The sequence below is a fragment of the Coregonus clupeaformis genome, chromosome 33, assembly GCF_020615455.1.
Source record: "Coregonus clupeaformis isolate EN_2021a chromosome 33, ASM2061545v1, whole genome shotgun sequence".
In the NCBI taxonomy this organism is placed as follows: Eukaryota; Metazoa; Chordata; class Actinopteri; order Salmoniformes; family Salmonidae; genus Coregonus; species Coregonus clupeaformis.
Genome location: NC_059224.1, coordinates 2118969 through 2136468, shown reverse-complemented (window position 1 = coordinate 2136468; position 17500 = coordinate 2118969). Strand labels below are relative to the sequence as shown.

Here is a 17500-nt window from a genome sequence, read left to right as displayed (position 1 = left end):
CACTGGAGTTCCGGACTCTAGCGGCAGACGCAGGGTGGAATGAGCGGGCCCTCATAGACCACTTCCGCTGCAGCCTACGGGAGGACGTCCGTCGTGAGTTGGCCTGCAGGGACACCACCCTTACGTTTGACCAGTTGGTGGACATGGCCATTCGCCTAGACACCCTGCTGGCTACCCGCGGACGTCCTGAGTGGGGGTCGTCCATTCCACCCTCCAGCACCTCCGAGCCGAGTCCTATGGAGCTCGGGGGTACTGGCGCTAGAGAGGAGAGGAGAAGGAGTCCGAAGGGGGCCACCCCCTGTACCAACTGTGGCCGTGGAGGACACACTGCGGCTAGGTGCTGGGGGGGGTCTCCTAGGGGACGAGACGGCAGGCCCCGCACTGGGGAGTCCTTCCAGGTGAGTAGGCGCCCCACTTACCCAGAGCTCTCTGTTGTGCACCTAACCATACCTGTTTGTTTCCCACAGGTTGCACCTCGTTCCCAGCATAAGGCGCTAGTAGATTCAGGCGCAGCCGGGAATTTTATAGATCAGAGATTTTGTGTAGAGTTAGGGATGCCCCTCCTTCCTGTCAACAATCCTTTTCCTGTACATGCTCTAGATAGCCGTCCGTTGGGATCGGGGTTGATTAGGGAGGTCACAGCTCCACTTAGGATGGGGACGCAGGAGGGTCATGAGGAGACTATTCAGCTATATCTTATTGACTCTCCTGCGTATCCGGTGGTGCTGGGGCTTCCCTGGTTGATTACCCATAATCCCTCTATTTCGTGGCAACAGAGGGCTCTTAAGGAGTGGTCTGCCCAGTGTGTAGGGCGATGTCTGGGTGTTTCCGTAGGGGCGACCTCGATGGAGAGTCCAAACCAAGTGCCCGCATTGCACATTCCCCCTGAGTATGAGGATTTAGCACTTGTGTTTAGTAAGGCGAAGGCGACGCAATTGCCACCACATAGACAGGGGGATTGTGCGATAGACCTCCAGGTAGGAGCTGCGCTTCCGCGGAGCCATGTGTATCCTTTGTCTCAAGAGGAGAAGAGAGCTATGGAGACTTACATAGCCGAGTCTCTGAGACAGGGATACATTGACCCTCCACTTCCCCTGCGTCCTCGAGTTTCTTTTTTTGTGAAGAAAAAGGATGGAGGTTTGCGCCCGTGTATTGATTACCGCAGTCTCAATCAGATTACTGTGAAATACAGTTATCCACTCCCTCTGATTGCGACTATGATGGAGTCTTTACACGGGGCGCGGTTCTTCACAAAATTGGACCTCAGGAGCGCATACAACTTGGTGCGTATTAGGGAGGGAGACGAATGGAAGACAGCATTTAGTACCACCTCAGGTCATTACGAGTATCTCGTCATGCCATACGGGTTAATGAATGCTCCTTCAGTCTTCCAATCCTTCGTAGATGAGATCTTCTGGGATATGCAGGGGCAAGGAGTGGTCGTGTACATTGACGACATTCTGGTGTATTCTTCTACCCAAGCCGAGCATGTAGCCCTGGTGCGCCGAGTGTTGAGGAGATTGTTGGAGCATGACCTATATGTCAAGGCAGAGAAATGTCTGTTTTTCCAGGAGTCAGTCTCCTTTTTGGGTTATCAGTTGTCTGCGTCAGGGGTGAAGATGGAGGTTGACCGTGTGTCGGCCGTGCGTAATTGGCAAACTCCAACCACTGTTAAAGAGGTGCAGCGGTTCTTGGGCTTTGCGAATTACTACAGGAGGTTTATCCGGGGTTTTGGACAGGTGGCAGCTCCCATAACGTCCCTTCTAAAGGGAGGTCCGGTACGCTTGCAGTGGTCTGCTGAGGCTGATAGGGCTTTTGGGAGACTGAAGGACCTGTTTACCTCGGCGCCGGTGCTGGCGCATCCGGATCCCGCGCTACCATTCCAGGTCGAGGTAGACGCGTCTGAAGCCGGTATAGGGGCCGTGCTCTCGCAACGGTCTGGCACACCACCTAAACTCCGTCCCTGTGCTTTTTATTCCAAAAAGCTCAGTCCGGCGGAGCGGAATTATGACGTGGGGGACAGGGAGCTGCTAGCCGTGGTTCAGGCCCTAAAGGTGTGGAGGCATTGGCTTGAGGGGGCTCAACACCCTTTCCTCATTTTGACTGACCACCGAAACCTGGAGTACATCCGGGCAGCTAGGAGACTGAACCCTCGCCAGGCTAGGTGGAACATGTTTCTGGCCCGGTTCGTTTTTAAGATCACGTACATCCCTGGGTCCCAGAACGGTAAGGCAGATGCCCTGTCCCGGCGGTATGACACGGAGGAGAGGTCCGTTGAGCCCACGCCCATGCTACCGCCGTCTTGCCTGGTGGCACCGGTGGTGTGGGAGGTCGATTCCGAAATCGAGCGGGCGTTGCGTACCGATCCTAGCCCTCCACAGTGTCCTGTGGGTCGGACGTACGTTCCGCTCGAGGTTCGGGATCGACTTATATATTGGGCTCACACGTCACCCTCCTCTGGACATCCAGGTATTGGCCGGACAGTGCACTGCCTTAGCACTAAATACTGGTGGCCAACATTAGCCAGGGATGTGAGGGTTTATGTTTCCTCCTGCTCGGTGTGTGCCCAGTGTAAGGCACCCAGACACCTGCCCCGGGGTAAGCTACAACCCCTGTCCGTTCCACAACGACCCTGGTCTCACCTCTCGGTGGATTTTGTTACTGACCTTCCCCCCTCCCAGGGGAATACCACCATCCTGGTCGTTGTGGATCGGTTCTCGAAGGCTTGTCGTCTCCTTCCCATGCCGGGTCTCCCTACTGCCCTACAGACCGCTGAGGCACTATTCACTCACGTCTTCCGGCATTACGGGGTACCCGAGGATATAGTGTCTGATCGAGGCCCCCAGTTTACCTCTCGAGTCTGGAGAGCGTTCATGGAGCGCTTGGGGGTCTCGGTGAGCCTTACCTCGGGGTACCACCCGGAGAGCAATGGGCATGTTGAACGGGTAAACCAGGATGTGGGTAGGTTTCTGAGGTCGTATTGCCAGGGCCGGCCGAAGGAGTGGGCGAGGTATGTTCCCTGGGCAGAGATGGCCCAGAACTCCCTTCGCCACTCCTCCACCAGACTAACTCTCTTCCAATGTGTATTAGGGTACCAACCGGCTCTGGCACCTTGGCATCAGAGCCAGATCGAGGCCTCTGTGGTGGATGAGTGGGTGCGGCGCTCGGAGGAGACGTGGAACGCTGCTCACGTACATCTGCAGCGGGCCATCCGTCGACACAAGGCGAGCGCCGATCTCCACCGCAGTGAGGGACCGGTGTACGCACCGGGAGATCGAGTCTGGCTCTCGACCAGAAACCTGCCCCTCCGCCTGCCCTGCCGAAAGCTGGGTCGGCGGTTTGTGGGGCCTTTTAAAGTCCTGAGGAGGTTGAACGAGGTGTGTTACAGATTACAACTACCTATTGATTATAAGAATATTAACCCCTCGTTCCATGTGTCTCTCCTCAGGCCGGTGGTAGCTGGTCCACTCCAGGACTGTGCGATAGCAGAGACTCCTCCGCCCCCGCTGGACATCGAGGGGGCTCCGGCGTACACAGTTCGGTCCATCCTGGATTCGAGACGTCGGATGGGGGGTCTCCAATATCTCGTGGAGTGGGAGGGGTACGGTCCGGAGGAGCGGTGCTGGGTGCCGAGGAGAGATATCTTAGACCCGTCCCTGCTGACTGAGTTCCATCGTGGTCATCCCACGCGCCCTGCTCCGCGTCCTCCTGGTCGTCCCCGAGGCCGGGGTCGGCGCACGGCTGGTGCCGCGTGTCAAAGGGGGGGTACTGTCACGGTTTCGGCCGAGGCTGCTCCTTCTCCTTGTTCGGGCAGGCTTCGGCGGTCGTCGTCTCCGGAGTACTAGCTGCCACCGTTCGTTGTTTCTGTGTTTGTTTGGTTTGGTCTGTTTTGGTACACCTGTTTCTCATTTTGTCTTGATTATGTGTCCTTTAAGTTCTCATTGTTTCTGTCTTGTGGTTGTGTGTGTTGTTCCTTGTCAGCTGGTGCTTCCAGTCAGTTAGTGCTCTATTCTGTATTGGATAGAGAGTCCTTGTTGTGCGTGTTCGCTGTGTTTTGTATTTATACACTGTGTGTGTTATTTTTCTCGTGCCTCCGGCTTTGTTTGTAGCCGTTTTTTTGTGGACTTTACTAAAGTATTTTTGGACTAGCATCTGTGTCCTGCATCTGATTCCTACGCCCGCTCTGAAAGATTCTAATTGGAATTTCGATTTTAATATTCCTTTTAATGGCATAGAATGCTCTTCTTGCTTTGTCTCTCAGCTCATTCACAGCCATGTGAAAGCTACCTGTGTTGCTGATATTTAGTCCTAGATATGTGTAATTTTTGGTGTGTTCTAATAGAACTGTGTCCAAATAGAATTTATATTTGTCATCCTGATTTCCGGACCTTTTTTGGAATATCATTATATTCGGTTTTTTTAGATTAACGGTCAGAGCCCAGGTCTGACAGAACCTGTGCAGATGATCTAGATGCTGCTGTAACCCCTCCTTAGTGGGAGACAGTAGCACCAGGTCATCTGCGTACAGCAGACACTTGATTTCAGTGTTGTGTAGGGTGAGACCAGGTGCTGCCGATTCTTCTAATGTTTTTGCCAATTCGTTAATGTAGATGTTAAATAGTGTTGGACTTATTGGGCAGCCCTGTTTCACTCCACGTCCCTGAGAGAAGAAGTCTGTTTGCTTGTTGCCGATTTTAATCGCACATTTGTTTTTAGTGTACATTGATTTAATAACATCATATGTTTTCCCTCCAATACCACTTTCTATTAGTTTGTAAAAAAAGACCTTTGTGCCAAATTGAATCAAATGCTTTCTTGAAGTCTACAAAACACGAGTAGATTTTGCCTTTGTTTTGATTTACTTGTTTGTCAATTAGAGTCTGGAGGGTGTAAATGTGGTCTGTTGTACGATAATTTTTTACAAATCCAATCTGGCTTCTGCTTAGGACGTTGTGTTCGTCAAGGAAAATATGTAGTCTGCTGTTTATGATACTGCAGAGAATGTTCCCCAAGTTGCTGTTAACGCAAATTCCTCTGTAATTATTTGGGTCAAATTTGTCTCCATTTTTATAAATTGGTGTGATCAATCCTTGGTTCCAAATATCGGGGGAAATACCTGCAGGTAGGATAATGTTGAAGAGTTTGAGTATAGCCAATTTGAATTTGTGGTCTGTATATTTGATCATTTCATTTAAAATACCATCAGCACCACAGGCCTTTTTGGGTTGGAGAGTGCAAAGTTTTTCCAATAATTCTTGTTCTGTAATTGGGGTATCCACAGGATTCTGATAGTCTTTGACTGCTGATTCTAGGATTTGTAATTGTTCTTGTATATCTTGTTGTTCTGGGCTCTTTGTTATATTGCTGTAGAGGTTTGCAAAGTGATTTCTCCACATATCCCCATTTTGGATAGCCAATTCCTCATGATGAGGTTTGTTTAATTTATTCCAATTCTCCCAGAAGTGGTTTGATTCTATGGATTCCTCAATCACATCCAGCTGATTTCTAATGTGCTGTTCCTTTTTTGTTCTTAGGGTGTGTTTGTATTGCTTCAGTGTTTCCCCATATTGAAGACGTATATTTTTGTTGTCTGGGTCTCTGTGTTTATGATTAGATATATTTCTTTCTTAGATTTTTGCAATCATTATCAAACCATTTTTCATTATCTATTATTTTTGGTTTGCTCTTATGTTTCTTAAGATTAGCCAAGGAGGCTAATTTGTCAAATATAAAGTTTATGTTCCAAACGGCCAAATTTATACCTTCATTGGTGTAGGAGAATGTTAATGCTAAAAAGTTGTCCAGGAGAGATTGTATTTTTTGGCTACTAATTGCTTTTTGGTAGATTTCTGTACTGTTTGCACTCCATCTATAGGTCTGTTTAGTACCATGTAATTTATTGGGCCGTGATGCTTCATGGTTGGGTTCTGCTCTTTTCAGATACACTGTGATTTTACTGTGGTCTGAGAGAGGTGTTAGTGGGCTGACTGTGAAGGCTCTGAGAGACTCTGGGTTAAGGTCTGTGATGAAGTAGTCTACAGTACTGCTGCCAAGGGGTGAGCTGTAGGTGTACCTACCAAAAGAGTCCCCTCTTAACCTACCATTGACTATGTACAGACCCAGTGTTCGACAGAGCTTCAGGAGCTGTACTCCATTTTGTTTTTCACTTTGTCATAGTTGTTTCTAGGGGGTATGTGGGGAGGGAAAGGTTGTTGCTTCCCGGTAGGTGTTTGTCCCCATGACTGTTAATAGTGTCTAGTTCTTCTGCTGTTCTAGCATTCAGGTCTCCACAGACCAGCACATTGCCTTGGGCCTGAAAGTGACTAATCTCCCCCTCTAGAATGGAGAAACTCTCTTCATTGAAGTAGGGTGACTCTGAGGGGGAAATGTATGTGGCACAGAGGAAGACGTTGTTATCTGTTAAGATAGCCTCCTTGTTGATTTTTAGCCAGATAAAGAATTCTCCTGTTTTGATCAATTCGATTGAATTAGTTAGTTCAGATTTATACCATATTAGCATTCCCCCTGAGTCTCTGCCCTGTGTGATTCCTTTTAATTTGGTGGATGGTACGATTATCTCCCTATAACCTAGTGGACAGCCAGTGGAAACATCACCTCTGGACCATGTTTCCTGTAGTACTACAATATCAACATCATCAATTTCTTTAAGGAAGTCTGGGTTTCTGCTCTTTAGCCCAAAAGCAGAGGACTTCAAGCCTTGTAAATTCCAACATGCAACGTAAAAAGACTTCATAAATGTTTTTTCTTTACATTCAAAATGAGATAAACACTCACAATCCAACAAGAACTATTAAAATAGGATTTTTCAATTAAGGTAAACTCTTATTATGCAAATGTGATTTGTTTATCATTTAAGATAGTATTTGTGTCATGCCACTTGGGTGGATGTAGTGTGAGGATGGTGGAGTTCTTGTGCTCATCTTACCATGACCCTCGGCCTATCACATGTGAGCATAGTAGATTCAGCATTTGTTTGATGTCACTCATTTCGTTGGTGGGAGCTGGACCAGTTGCTCCTCTCACAGCTTGTGCATAGCTCTGTCTGCCGGGCTGTGGCTCCTCCAGGTGTGGGTCTGTGGTGGGGTGGAGGGGGGTGTTAGACCTCGTCTGGGTGGGTCTGAAGCTGGGCTGGGGTGGTCTCTCTGTCTCTCTCCCCCCTCTTTCTCTCTCTCTCTCTCTCTCTCTCTCTCTCTCTCTCTCTCTCTCTCTCTCTCTCTCTCTCTCTCTCTCTCTCTCTCTCTGTCTGTCTGTCTCTCTCCTCTCTCTCTCTCTCTCTCTCTCTCTCTCCCACTCCATGTCTATTTCTGATATTGTCATGTGTGTTTCAGAGAGTCCTTGAGCTAGAGTTGGCTGCAGTGGAGCACCAGTTCATCTTCATTGATGAGGTTGGATTCAACCTCCACAAAAAGACGAAAGAGGGGAAGGAATATCATCGGCCAGCGTGCCATTGTTCAAGTCCCTGGCCAGCGCGGAGGGAACATCACAATGTGTGCAGCGATTACCCACCACGGCGTCATCCATCACCATGCTACCCTTGGCCCCTACAACACCGCCCATCTGATCACATTCCTACACAACACACTCATTCCACCAGATCAGGTAGATGGCCCAGAGCAGCTCAGGTACGTTGTCATTTGGGACAACGTAAGTTTCCACAGGGCTGCTCTGGTTCGTAACTGGTTCACTGCCCACCCACGCTTTTTAGTTGTTTATCTCCCTCCATATTCTCCATTCCTCAATCCTATTGAGGAATTTTTTTCTGCCTGGAGATGGAAAGTGTATGACCGAAATCCACAAACGCGTATTCCTCTTCTCCAAGCTATGGAAGACGCCTGTGGAGATATAGCAGCTGATGCTTTTCATGGCTGGAATCGCCATGCTAGGCGATATTTCCCCCGCTGCTTGGCCAGGGAAAACATTGCTTGTGATGTGGATGAGGTGCTGTGGCCAGACCGCAACAGAAGAGAGGATGCAGCATAGTATTTTTTTTATTTTTTATTACTGTAACTGTATACATTAAATTATTCTGTTTTGTATGTAGACCACTGTATGTGCAACTTTGTGTTGGTTGGGAATGGGATGTACACTGTGTACATTGTTTTTGTGGGAAAAAATGAAATATATTTGTTACCGTGTATTTGTGTGTTCTGAGTATAAAAACAATATTCTCAAATATTTTACAACACACTTATGTATGTACTGTCTGTAGTAATGGCAACACTGAACCAAAAAAAGGCCTAAGTCATTATGATGAATGGAGAAGAAGTGTTTTCCATTCATCATAGTGTTTTACATTGAGCACATCAGTGTTCAACTGGTTCTTATAAATGTCTATTCATATGATGGTTTGTGTGTGTCATTTGAAAACAAAATACCATTTTGATAAGAAATAACATTGTTTTGAATGTTAAGTTTCATTTTGCTGGAGAATTGAGGGGTTTTGCCCATTGTGTGTGTGTTTTTTGATTTGTGTGTAGAGTTCTGAGAAATGAGGCATGCTTTCATAAAATGTGTGTAAACAATCGAGAAAAACTGTAAAACAACAATTATATTTTCTAAATGCTGTTGAGAAAGGAGATTTCTCTCTCTCTCTCTCTCTCTCTCTCTCTCTCTCTCTCTCTCTCTCTCTCTGTCTCTCTCTCTCTCTCTCTCTCTCTCTCTCTCTCTCTCTGTCTCTCTCTCTCTCTCTCTCTCTCTGTCTCTCTCTCTCTCTCTCTCTCTCTCTCTCTCTCTCTCTCTCTCTCTCTCTCACTCTCACTCAGAGAACAGGTTGTTTGAAGAGGTGATAGTGCTCCCTCCAGACTGCCTCCTCCTGGTGAAGGAGAGGAGGAGAAGCGTGACCCTATCATTGCATTTCGGGAGAACGTTATCATCAAGCCGCTGAGTGGAGGAGTGGACGACACCCCGACACGACACACAGCAGGTCTGTAGCATTCATCATCTTCCTCAGCCTTCCAGTCTACAGTGTGTATATCAGATTTGCATTGAACTCCATAATGTTACTGACTGAATTGTTCTTCTTTTTTCTTACAGATGTTGTCTGATGACAGGGAGGGAGGGAGAGAGGGAGAGAGGGAGAGAGGGAGAGAGGGAGAGAGGGAGAGAGGGAGAGAGGGAGAGAGGGAGAGAGGGAGAGAGGGAGAGAGGGAGAGAGGGAGGGAGCGAGAGAGAGCGAGAGAGCGAGAGAGAGCGAGAGAGAGAGAGAGAGACAGAGAGAGACAGAGAGAGACAGAGAGAGAGAGAGAGAGAGAGAGAGAGAGAGAGAGAGAGATCCTGTTGTCATGGTTTCTCCCCATGTTACCATAGTAACAGTGTGTTGCTCCTCCAGGACCTCCTTCCAAAGCTCCTCCTCTTCAGTCACAGCATCTTCTGGCCTGGAGAGAATCATCTTATTGTGACCAAATAACATCTCTCTCTTTGACCACCCAGCAGTCAAGTCCTGTGCTTTCTGTGCCCCAGTGGCAATTTAGTATTCCGACCCCTCCCCCGTCTCTCCTAAATGATTGTGTCCCAAGACCACAGGGCCGGTGGTGGGTCGTACCATTATCTGACTGTCATGGGGAGGGGGGACCTGTGTGGCTAATAGATCAGCTGTAAAGTTTTCTAATCTAATACTTGAAGAATTCCTTGTTGCTGTATCCAAAATGGCACCCTATTCCCGACAGTGCACTACTTTTGACCAGAGCCAAATGAGCCCTGTCCTACATAGTACACATTTGGGAGGCAGTCTACATCTCTTTTGAAATGAAGCTTTGAAGGAGTTAACATGAAGAAGCTATAGATACTATTATCAATACATAGATATTATATTGTATAAATTACAAAGTGTATCTTTTACTAAGACTGACCACAAATAAACAGTCCTTCACTGAGAAGAAGGACTGGGGCCGGAGTCATACTGGGTTCTGTACGGGACTGGGGCCGGAGTCATACTGGGTTCTGTACGGGACTGGGGCCGGAGTCATACTGGGTTCTGTACGGGACTGGGGCCGGAGTCATACTGGGTTCTGTAAGGGACTGGGGCCGGAGTCATACTGGGTTCTGTAAGGGACTGGGGCCGGAGTCATACTGGGTTCTGTACGGGACTGGGGCCGGAGTCATACTGGGTTCTGTACGGGACTGCGCCTGCTTTGGTCTGGCTCCATAGTTTCCCAACTGTTCCGTCTTTATAGCATGTCAATAAAACAAATACATTTTGTCTGGAAGATGAGTTTAAGAATTTGTCTTCTCAGTTTGAGTATTTTCGTGATGTTATTACACATCAAACCATCAGAGGGCAGGCTAAACCACAACATGCATCAGACCAGCGTGTGTGGTACATGGGTATGTCCTTTTTTAAAAACTGTATTGTTGGTTAAGAGCTTGTAAGTAAGCATTTTACTGTAAGGTCTACACCTGTTGTATTCAGCGCATGTGACAAATAAAATGTGATTTGATTTTATTTGATTCTTCCAGACAAACTCAATGCGTTTTATGCTTCGACAATAACAATCAATCAATCAATCAAATGTATTTATAAAGTCCTTTTTACATCAGCAGGTGTCACAAAATGCACAGTGGCTAGGAAAAACTCCCTAGAAAGGCAGAAACCTAGGAAGAAACCTAGAGAGGAACCAGGCTCTGAGGGGTGGCCAGTCCTCTTCTGGCTGTACTGGGTAGAGAGGAACCAGGCTCTGAGGGGTGGCCAGTCCTCTTCTGGCTGTACCGGGTAGAGAGGAACCAGGCTCTGAGGGGTGGCCAGTCCTCTTCTGGCTGTACTGGGTAGAGAGGAACCAGGCTCTGAGGGGTGGCCAGTCCTCTTCTGGCTGTACTGGGTAGAGAGGAACCAGGCTCTGAGGGGTGGCCAGTCCTTTTCTGGCTGTGCCGGGTGGAGATTATAACAGTACATGGACATTAAGGCCAGATTTTTCTCCAAGATGTTCAAACGTTCATAGATGACCAGCAGGGTCAAATAATAATCACAATGGTTGAAGAGGTTGCAACAGGGCATTTAGAGGTAGAAATAGCAGGTGTGGTAGAGAGAGAGTTGAGAACAGCAGGTCTGGGACAAGGTAGCACGTCCGGTGAACAGGTCAGGGTTCCATAGCCGCAGGTAGAACAGTGGAAACTGGAGCAGCAGCACGACCAGGTGGACTGGGGACAGCCAGGAGTCATCAGGCCAGGTAGTCCTGAGGCATGGTCCTAGGGCTCAGGTCCTCCGGGAGGGGAGGGAGAGAGGACCAGGTGGACTGGGGACAGCCAGGAGTCATCAGCCCAGGTAGTCCTGAGGCATGGTCCTAGGGCTCAGGTCCTCCGGGAGGGGAGGGAGAGAGGGAGAATTAGAGGGAGCATACTTAAAATCACACAGGACACCAGATAAGACAGGAGAATAACACCAGATATAACAGACTGACCCTAGCCCCCCGGCACATAGACTATTGCAGCATAGATACTGGAGGCTGCGACGGGGGGGGAGACACTGTTACACCGTCCGACGATACCCCCAGACAGCGCCAACCAGGCATGATATATTCCCCACCCACTTTGCCAAAGCACAGCCCCCACACCACCAGAGGGATATCAACAGACCACCAACCTACTACCCTGAGACAAGGCTGAGTATAGCCCACAAAGAGCCTGAGGGGGCGACAAACCGGTAACAGCATAATTAATGGTTGGTAACACTTCAATTTAAGGGGTCCTCTTTATAGTGTAATTATTTGTAGTAACACTAACAAGTCTAATTACTGAAGTATAACAACAAATGGGTAAGTTTCCACTAAATTCACAAATTTAGTGTTTAATTTCTTCTACGCTGCATCATTCAGTAACAACTATCACAAGGTTGTAATCTCTTGTGGACAGATGCGCTGGGTGTCCCGAGATTACATAGGCCCTAATTATGTACTTACCCATGAATACTCTTCAAAATGTCCACTCAATGTTGTTGCTAGAACTTGCCCCCAAAAAAGTGGGACGTCATCTTAACGCCAACTGCGTTAACTTGGTTGAGTTTACAAAACCAGTTCAGCTATAGGTCAAGCTCACTGACTGGGGTCATCCTCAAGTGGGAGGATAACCATACCAGACTACATGTCAAATCTGCATAAGTACAATGTAATTACTAGGCGTTACACATGATTTTTGCTAGTTAAAATGAAGCGTAAATTTATAGTTACCTATTTCTATACAATTACTTACTACTCAGTGCCAAGTGAAAATACCTACAAACAAAAGATGAGCTTCTCCTTTAGTCAACTTTATTGTCACATTGACTCTTAATTGTGGATGTTCTATGTATAGTTTTCTATGTTTTTTGTTCTAGAACGTTTATATCTACGGCTGTAGCTCGTTGTCTCTGATTGGGGACCATACTTAGGCAGCCTGTTGGCACCAGTTAGTTTGTGGGATCTTGTTCCGTAAGGTTTGTTTTGTGTTAACCTAGGACTTCACGTGTCGTTTGGTTTGTTGTTTTGGTTCGTGTTCAGTACAAATAAAATGTACGCTTATCACGCTGCACCTTGGTTCCACGAGTCATTAAACGATCGTGACAAACATGTAAAAATACCTTACATTTCTTACCAAATTACAAGTGGTAAGTAGTATTCTAGATAGCTAATTTAGAAAAACAGGATTGTATTTTTCTTCCCATTACAAGGAAATTGACAACTCTGTCTTCACCTGTTTCTTTCTTAGCTAGGCCTAGCTAGCTAACTAGCTAGTTGTTGTGTTATCCAGCTAACAATAGTAGCGCTTTGCTAACACTAAGTTAGTTAGCGTTTAGCTACATTGCAAAGGAACTAACATTACTCATAGTGTGTTGACACAAGTAACGTTATCTGGCTAGTCTGTCTCATGTAATAGCCATTATAGCCAAGGTTCAGGGAAGATAAGACCATCGAGCCCAGTTAACATTAGCTAGCTAGTAGCGACTATAGCATAGCTATTTGCCAGCTTTAGGTTGCTAGCTAGTCAAGGTTAGAAAACTAAACTCAGCAAAAGAAGAAACGTCCCTTTTTCAGGACCCTGTCTTTCAAAGATATTTAATAAAAATCCAAATAACTTCACAGATCTTCATTGTAAAGGGTTTAAACACTGTTTCCCATGCTTGTTCAATGAACCATAAACAATTAATGAACATGCACCTGTGGAACGGTCGTTAAGACACTAACAGCTTACAGACGGTAGGCAATTAAGGTCACAGTTATGAAAACTTAGGACACTAAAGAGGCCTTTCTACTGACTCTGAAAAACACCAAAAGAAAGATGCCCAGGGTCCCTACTCATCTGCGTGAACGTGCCTTAGGCATGCTGCAAGGAGGCATGAGGACTGCAGATGTGGCCAGGGCAATAAATTGCAATGTCCGTACTGTGAGACGCCTAAGACAGCGCTACAGGGAGACAGGACGGACAGCTGATCATCCTCGCAGTGGCAGACCACGTGTAACAACACCTGCACAGGATCGGTACATACGAACATCACACCTGTGGGACAGGTACAGGATGGCAACAACAACTGCCTGAGTTACACCAGGAACGCACAATCCCTCCATCAGTGCTCAGACTGTCCGCAATAGGCTGAGAGAGGCTGGACTGAGGGCTTGTAGGCCTGTTGTAAGGCAGGTCCTCACCAGACATCACCGGCAACAACGTCGCCTATGGGCACAAACCCACCATCGCTGGACCAGACAGGACTGGCAAAAAGTGCTCTTCACTGACGAGTCGCGGTTTTGTCTCACCAGGGGTGATGGTCGGATTTGCGTTTATCATCGAAGGAATGAGCGTACCACCAAGGCCTGTACCCTTCCTGCAGGCTCATCCTGACATGACCCTCCAACATGACAATGCCACCAGCCATACTGCTCGTTCTGGCCAGGGAAGAGCCCGGATCTCAATCCCATTGAGCACGTCTGGGACCTGTTGGATCGGAGGGTGAGGGCTAGGGCCATTCCCCCCAGAAATGACAGGGAACTTGCAGGTGCCTTGGTGGAAGAGTGGGGTAACATCTCACAGCAAGAACTGGCAAATCTGGTGCAGTCCATGAGGAGGAGATGCACTGCAGTACTTAATGCAGCTGGTGGCCACACCAGATACTGACTGTTACTTTTGATTTTGACCCCCCCATTGTTCAGGGACACATTATAAAATTTCTGTTAATCACATGTCTGTGGAACTTGTTCAGTTTATGTCTCAGTTGTTGAATCTTGTTATGTTCATACAAATATTTACACATGTTAAGTTTGCTGAAAATAAACGGGGTTGACAGTGAGAGGACGTTTCTTTTTTTGCTGAGTTTAGCGTGCTAGCGTGCTAGCAAATCCAAAATAACTCAGCAGATTGCATGGAAAGTCTATTCTGTAGATGGTAACTAGCTAGCCTAGTTGGTAGGCCTAACAAAATAAGCTAACGTTAGCCAGCTACAGTTAACTTGCTAGCCAACACTAGGCTAGCTAGCCGCAAATGTTAGCAAGCTAGCTAACTACCTATGCTAAATCGTCCAGCATAATTCATGTATACAAAAAAGCTAAACAAATTGCATGGGAAAATTACTTGTGTTGACGTTTTCTGTCTTGTCTGTAACACTTTGTTTCTTTCACAGCAATCTCTCGTCTGGATTTTGCACACTGACCTTCTTCTCGACCTGTTCTTTGCGCACCGTCACATGATGTCAGTGTCAAACAAATTTGGGCCTTTTCAAGGTTGTCATTATTTCGAGCGTGTTGCGCAGATGGGTAGATCTTGACATGACGCCTTAATTCCTGGGATAGATAACTAATTGCAACATCCAAAGTCACTCTCCACAGCCGCGGGAAGTAGGGGTGCTGAGGGTGTTGCTAAAAAATAAAATACAAATCAAAGTAATGCAATGGGCCTTTACTAGTCCTGTATTAGCAGACTAATACAGCTGTCTGTAGCTATAGCCTAGAACATGGGCCGTTCTTCCAGTGTTCTCCCTGTACACCAAGTCAGAACCGTAGGATAAATAAAGGGGGCATATAAGCAGACAATGGAAGCTCTAACAATATTCAATGATTATATTTCTCTAAAACAGGCTATAGGCTACATGTGCACCACCAAGTCAGAACAGTAGGCTAAGTTATGAGGGGGAAAGGGACCAAATTATTAGGGTGAGGAACATGGGCTACTAACAGCTTACTACACAACATACACTTAGTATTACTTTCTTAGCTATAGTATACATATCTCCCTGGCATATTACATCATTTATGCAGCAGCATACAATACATTTTTTGGAGTCACCTTGTTGTGCTGTGCTCACTTGAACAGGAAGGTGGCGCGGCGGTCCTTCTTATGGGCAAGTTTTGTCATCAAACTTTGTCATTAAAGTCTGGCATTCTCTGGATTTATGGGGCTTTCAAGATAACTGGGAACTCTGGGAAAAAAACAAGGTCTGATCATGACGTCAGTGGTCTTCAGATCGGAGCTCTAGAAAGAGGCCAGAGTTCCCGACTTGGAATTCCAAGTTAGATGACCGTTCAAAACGTATTTTCCCAGTCGGAGCTCATTTTTTCCAGAGTTCCCAGTTGTCTTAAACTCACTGAAAACGGAGATTTCCCAGTTCCAAAGTTTTGAATGCGGCAGAAGTCATGCTGGATTGACAGCACGGCCAATGTATTCAACCTTTTCTGGCCCATGGTGTTGAATGTTTATCCTTTTAAGCTTGGAAAAGAGACCCTTAAACCAAGACTTGGACCACACACACACTCCACTGAATAGCAGGCTAGTGATTGCTTTGCAAGGCTTGCAGTTAGCCACTGATTCCTTCCAAACCACTCATTGTTGAATTTGCGATTTCCAACATGTTGTGTAATGTTTATGGCCAATGAGCACCAATACGTTTGATCTATAATTTCTCTTCATATGACTGAAAAGGATTTGCCAGTAGATTGTTGACTTGATTCATGCTTGTCTAGCTAGCTAGCTAAGATGCACCATTAATTGATTTAACAATTTATAGGTATTGTGAACTAGTTTTTGCCATTGGGCCTGGCCATCATACTCCAGAGCCCTTTAATGCAGAGATATGTCAATGAGGTGGTCGGTTTTTAATTGGTTAACACTTGTCACATCACATGGTTTGTGCAGGCTGAAAATGTGCAGGCTGAAAAATTGTGTGTTGTGATATATGGATGCTATCGAAAAACATTCATTGTTACACCTATGTAATTACAGACTGCAATTACCACCAGTTAGTTACATGTTGTTATTACAGTGTAACTATGTATTATTACAATTAATTGCACTTTAATAAGGACCCCTTAAAATGAAGTGTTACCTAATGGGTAAATCCATCATTGGAATTAGGCTGGTCGCTAGACTATTACGCATCTCATCTCCGCCCTCCTCTCAGCGCGCTGCACTTTAAATAGCAGGTGTTTAAAAACTGTGTTCATTCTTAGCCAGGCAGTACAGTAGCACCCTCCGTCCCTCTCTCTCACACACACACACAAACACTGCAATGTCAGCCGCCAGCACCGAGACGAGCGCCCCGTTGCCCGCGGCCGCCAGCCGGGTGTTCTTCCAGCCACTGGCCGGGATAGGGTGCGCTGGGTCCGGACCCATGCCGCGGGACGACCCGGTCCAGAGGAAGCAGGGGAAAGTGACGGTGAAATACGACAGGAAGGAGCTGCGGAAGAGACTGATCCTGGAGGAGTGGATCATCGAACAACTCAGCGATCTGTATGACTGTGAGGTGAGGAGAGGAGAGAAGAGGAGGGGGGCTTTTTCCTGACCTGGCTGGTGGTGTCATGTGTTGCATTGATTTCTCTGACTGTATGCTACAATGTATTATTGGTGATAGTAGGCTACTATTCTGCTGCATAATATTTCAGATCTGTGGGCAGTAGCAGTAACTAAACCAAAACGCCCACGATAGTCTAGTCTCCCCTCCACTAGGTACACTCTTAGAAAACAGGGTTCCAAAAGGGATCTTCGGCTGTCCCCATAGGGACTCTCTTCGGCTGTCCCCATAGGGACTCTCTTCGGCTGTCCCCATAGGGACTCTCTTCGGCTGTCCCCATAGGGACTCTCTTCGGCTGTCCCCATAGGGACTCTCTTCGGCTGTCCCCATAGGGACTCTCTTCGGCTGTCCCCATAGGGACTCTTTTTGGTTCCAGGTAGAACTCTTTTGGGTTCCATGTTTCCTCTATTTGGAAACGGTTTTACACAGGGGCGCAACTTTCACTGGGGAATGCCCCCCCTCCCCACACACACACACACACACACACATTCTAAAAATTAATTTTTGTACCTCCCAGTTTTATCATTGGAATGTGATACAAAACGAGGCAACAGTGTGCTTTAGGACCATGCGGACGCCCTCCGAGCGGTCGGGTAGGCTGTTTGGAGGGTTTATCCCACTGGATTAAAATGTTTTATAATAATAGTTATGGCCTCCCCACTTCTAAAACCGAAGTTGAGCCCCTGGTTTTACCTGGAACCCAAAAGAGTTCTACCTGGAACCAAAAAGGGTTCTATC

At 47.0% G+C, this 17500-nt stretch overlaps 2 protein-coding genes across 3 annotated transcripts in view; one reads left to right on the top strand and one right to left on the bottom strand.

The window, feature by feature from the left end:
- The window catches only part of snx17 (sorting nexin 17), a 649426-nt gene that overhangs the window by 314983 nt on the left and 316943 nt on the right, over window positions 1-17500 (bottom strand). The window lies entirely within an intron of this gene.
- LOC121548473 (protein phosphatase 1 regulatory subunit 14C) overlaps window positions 16433-17500 on the top strand; it is a 45188-nt gene continuing 44120 nt past the window's right edge. For both annotated transcript variants that reach the window (XM_041859893.2, XM_041859892.2), the window contains exon 1: window positions 16433-16714. In XM_041859893.2, coding sequence (XP_041715827.1) covers window positions 16481-16714 — 234 coding nt within the window. In that variant the 5' untranslated portion in view covers window positions 16433-16480. The remainder of the gene's footprint in view (window positions 16715-17500) is intronic.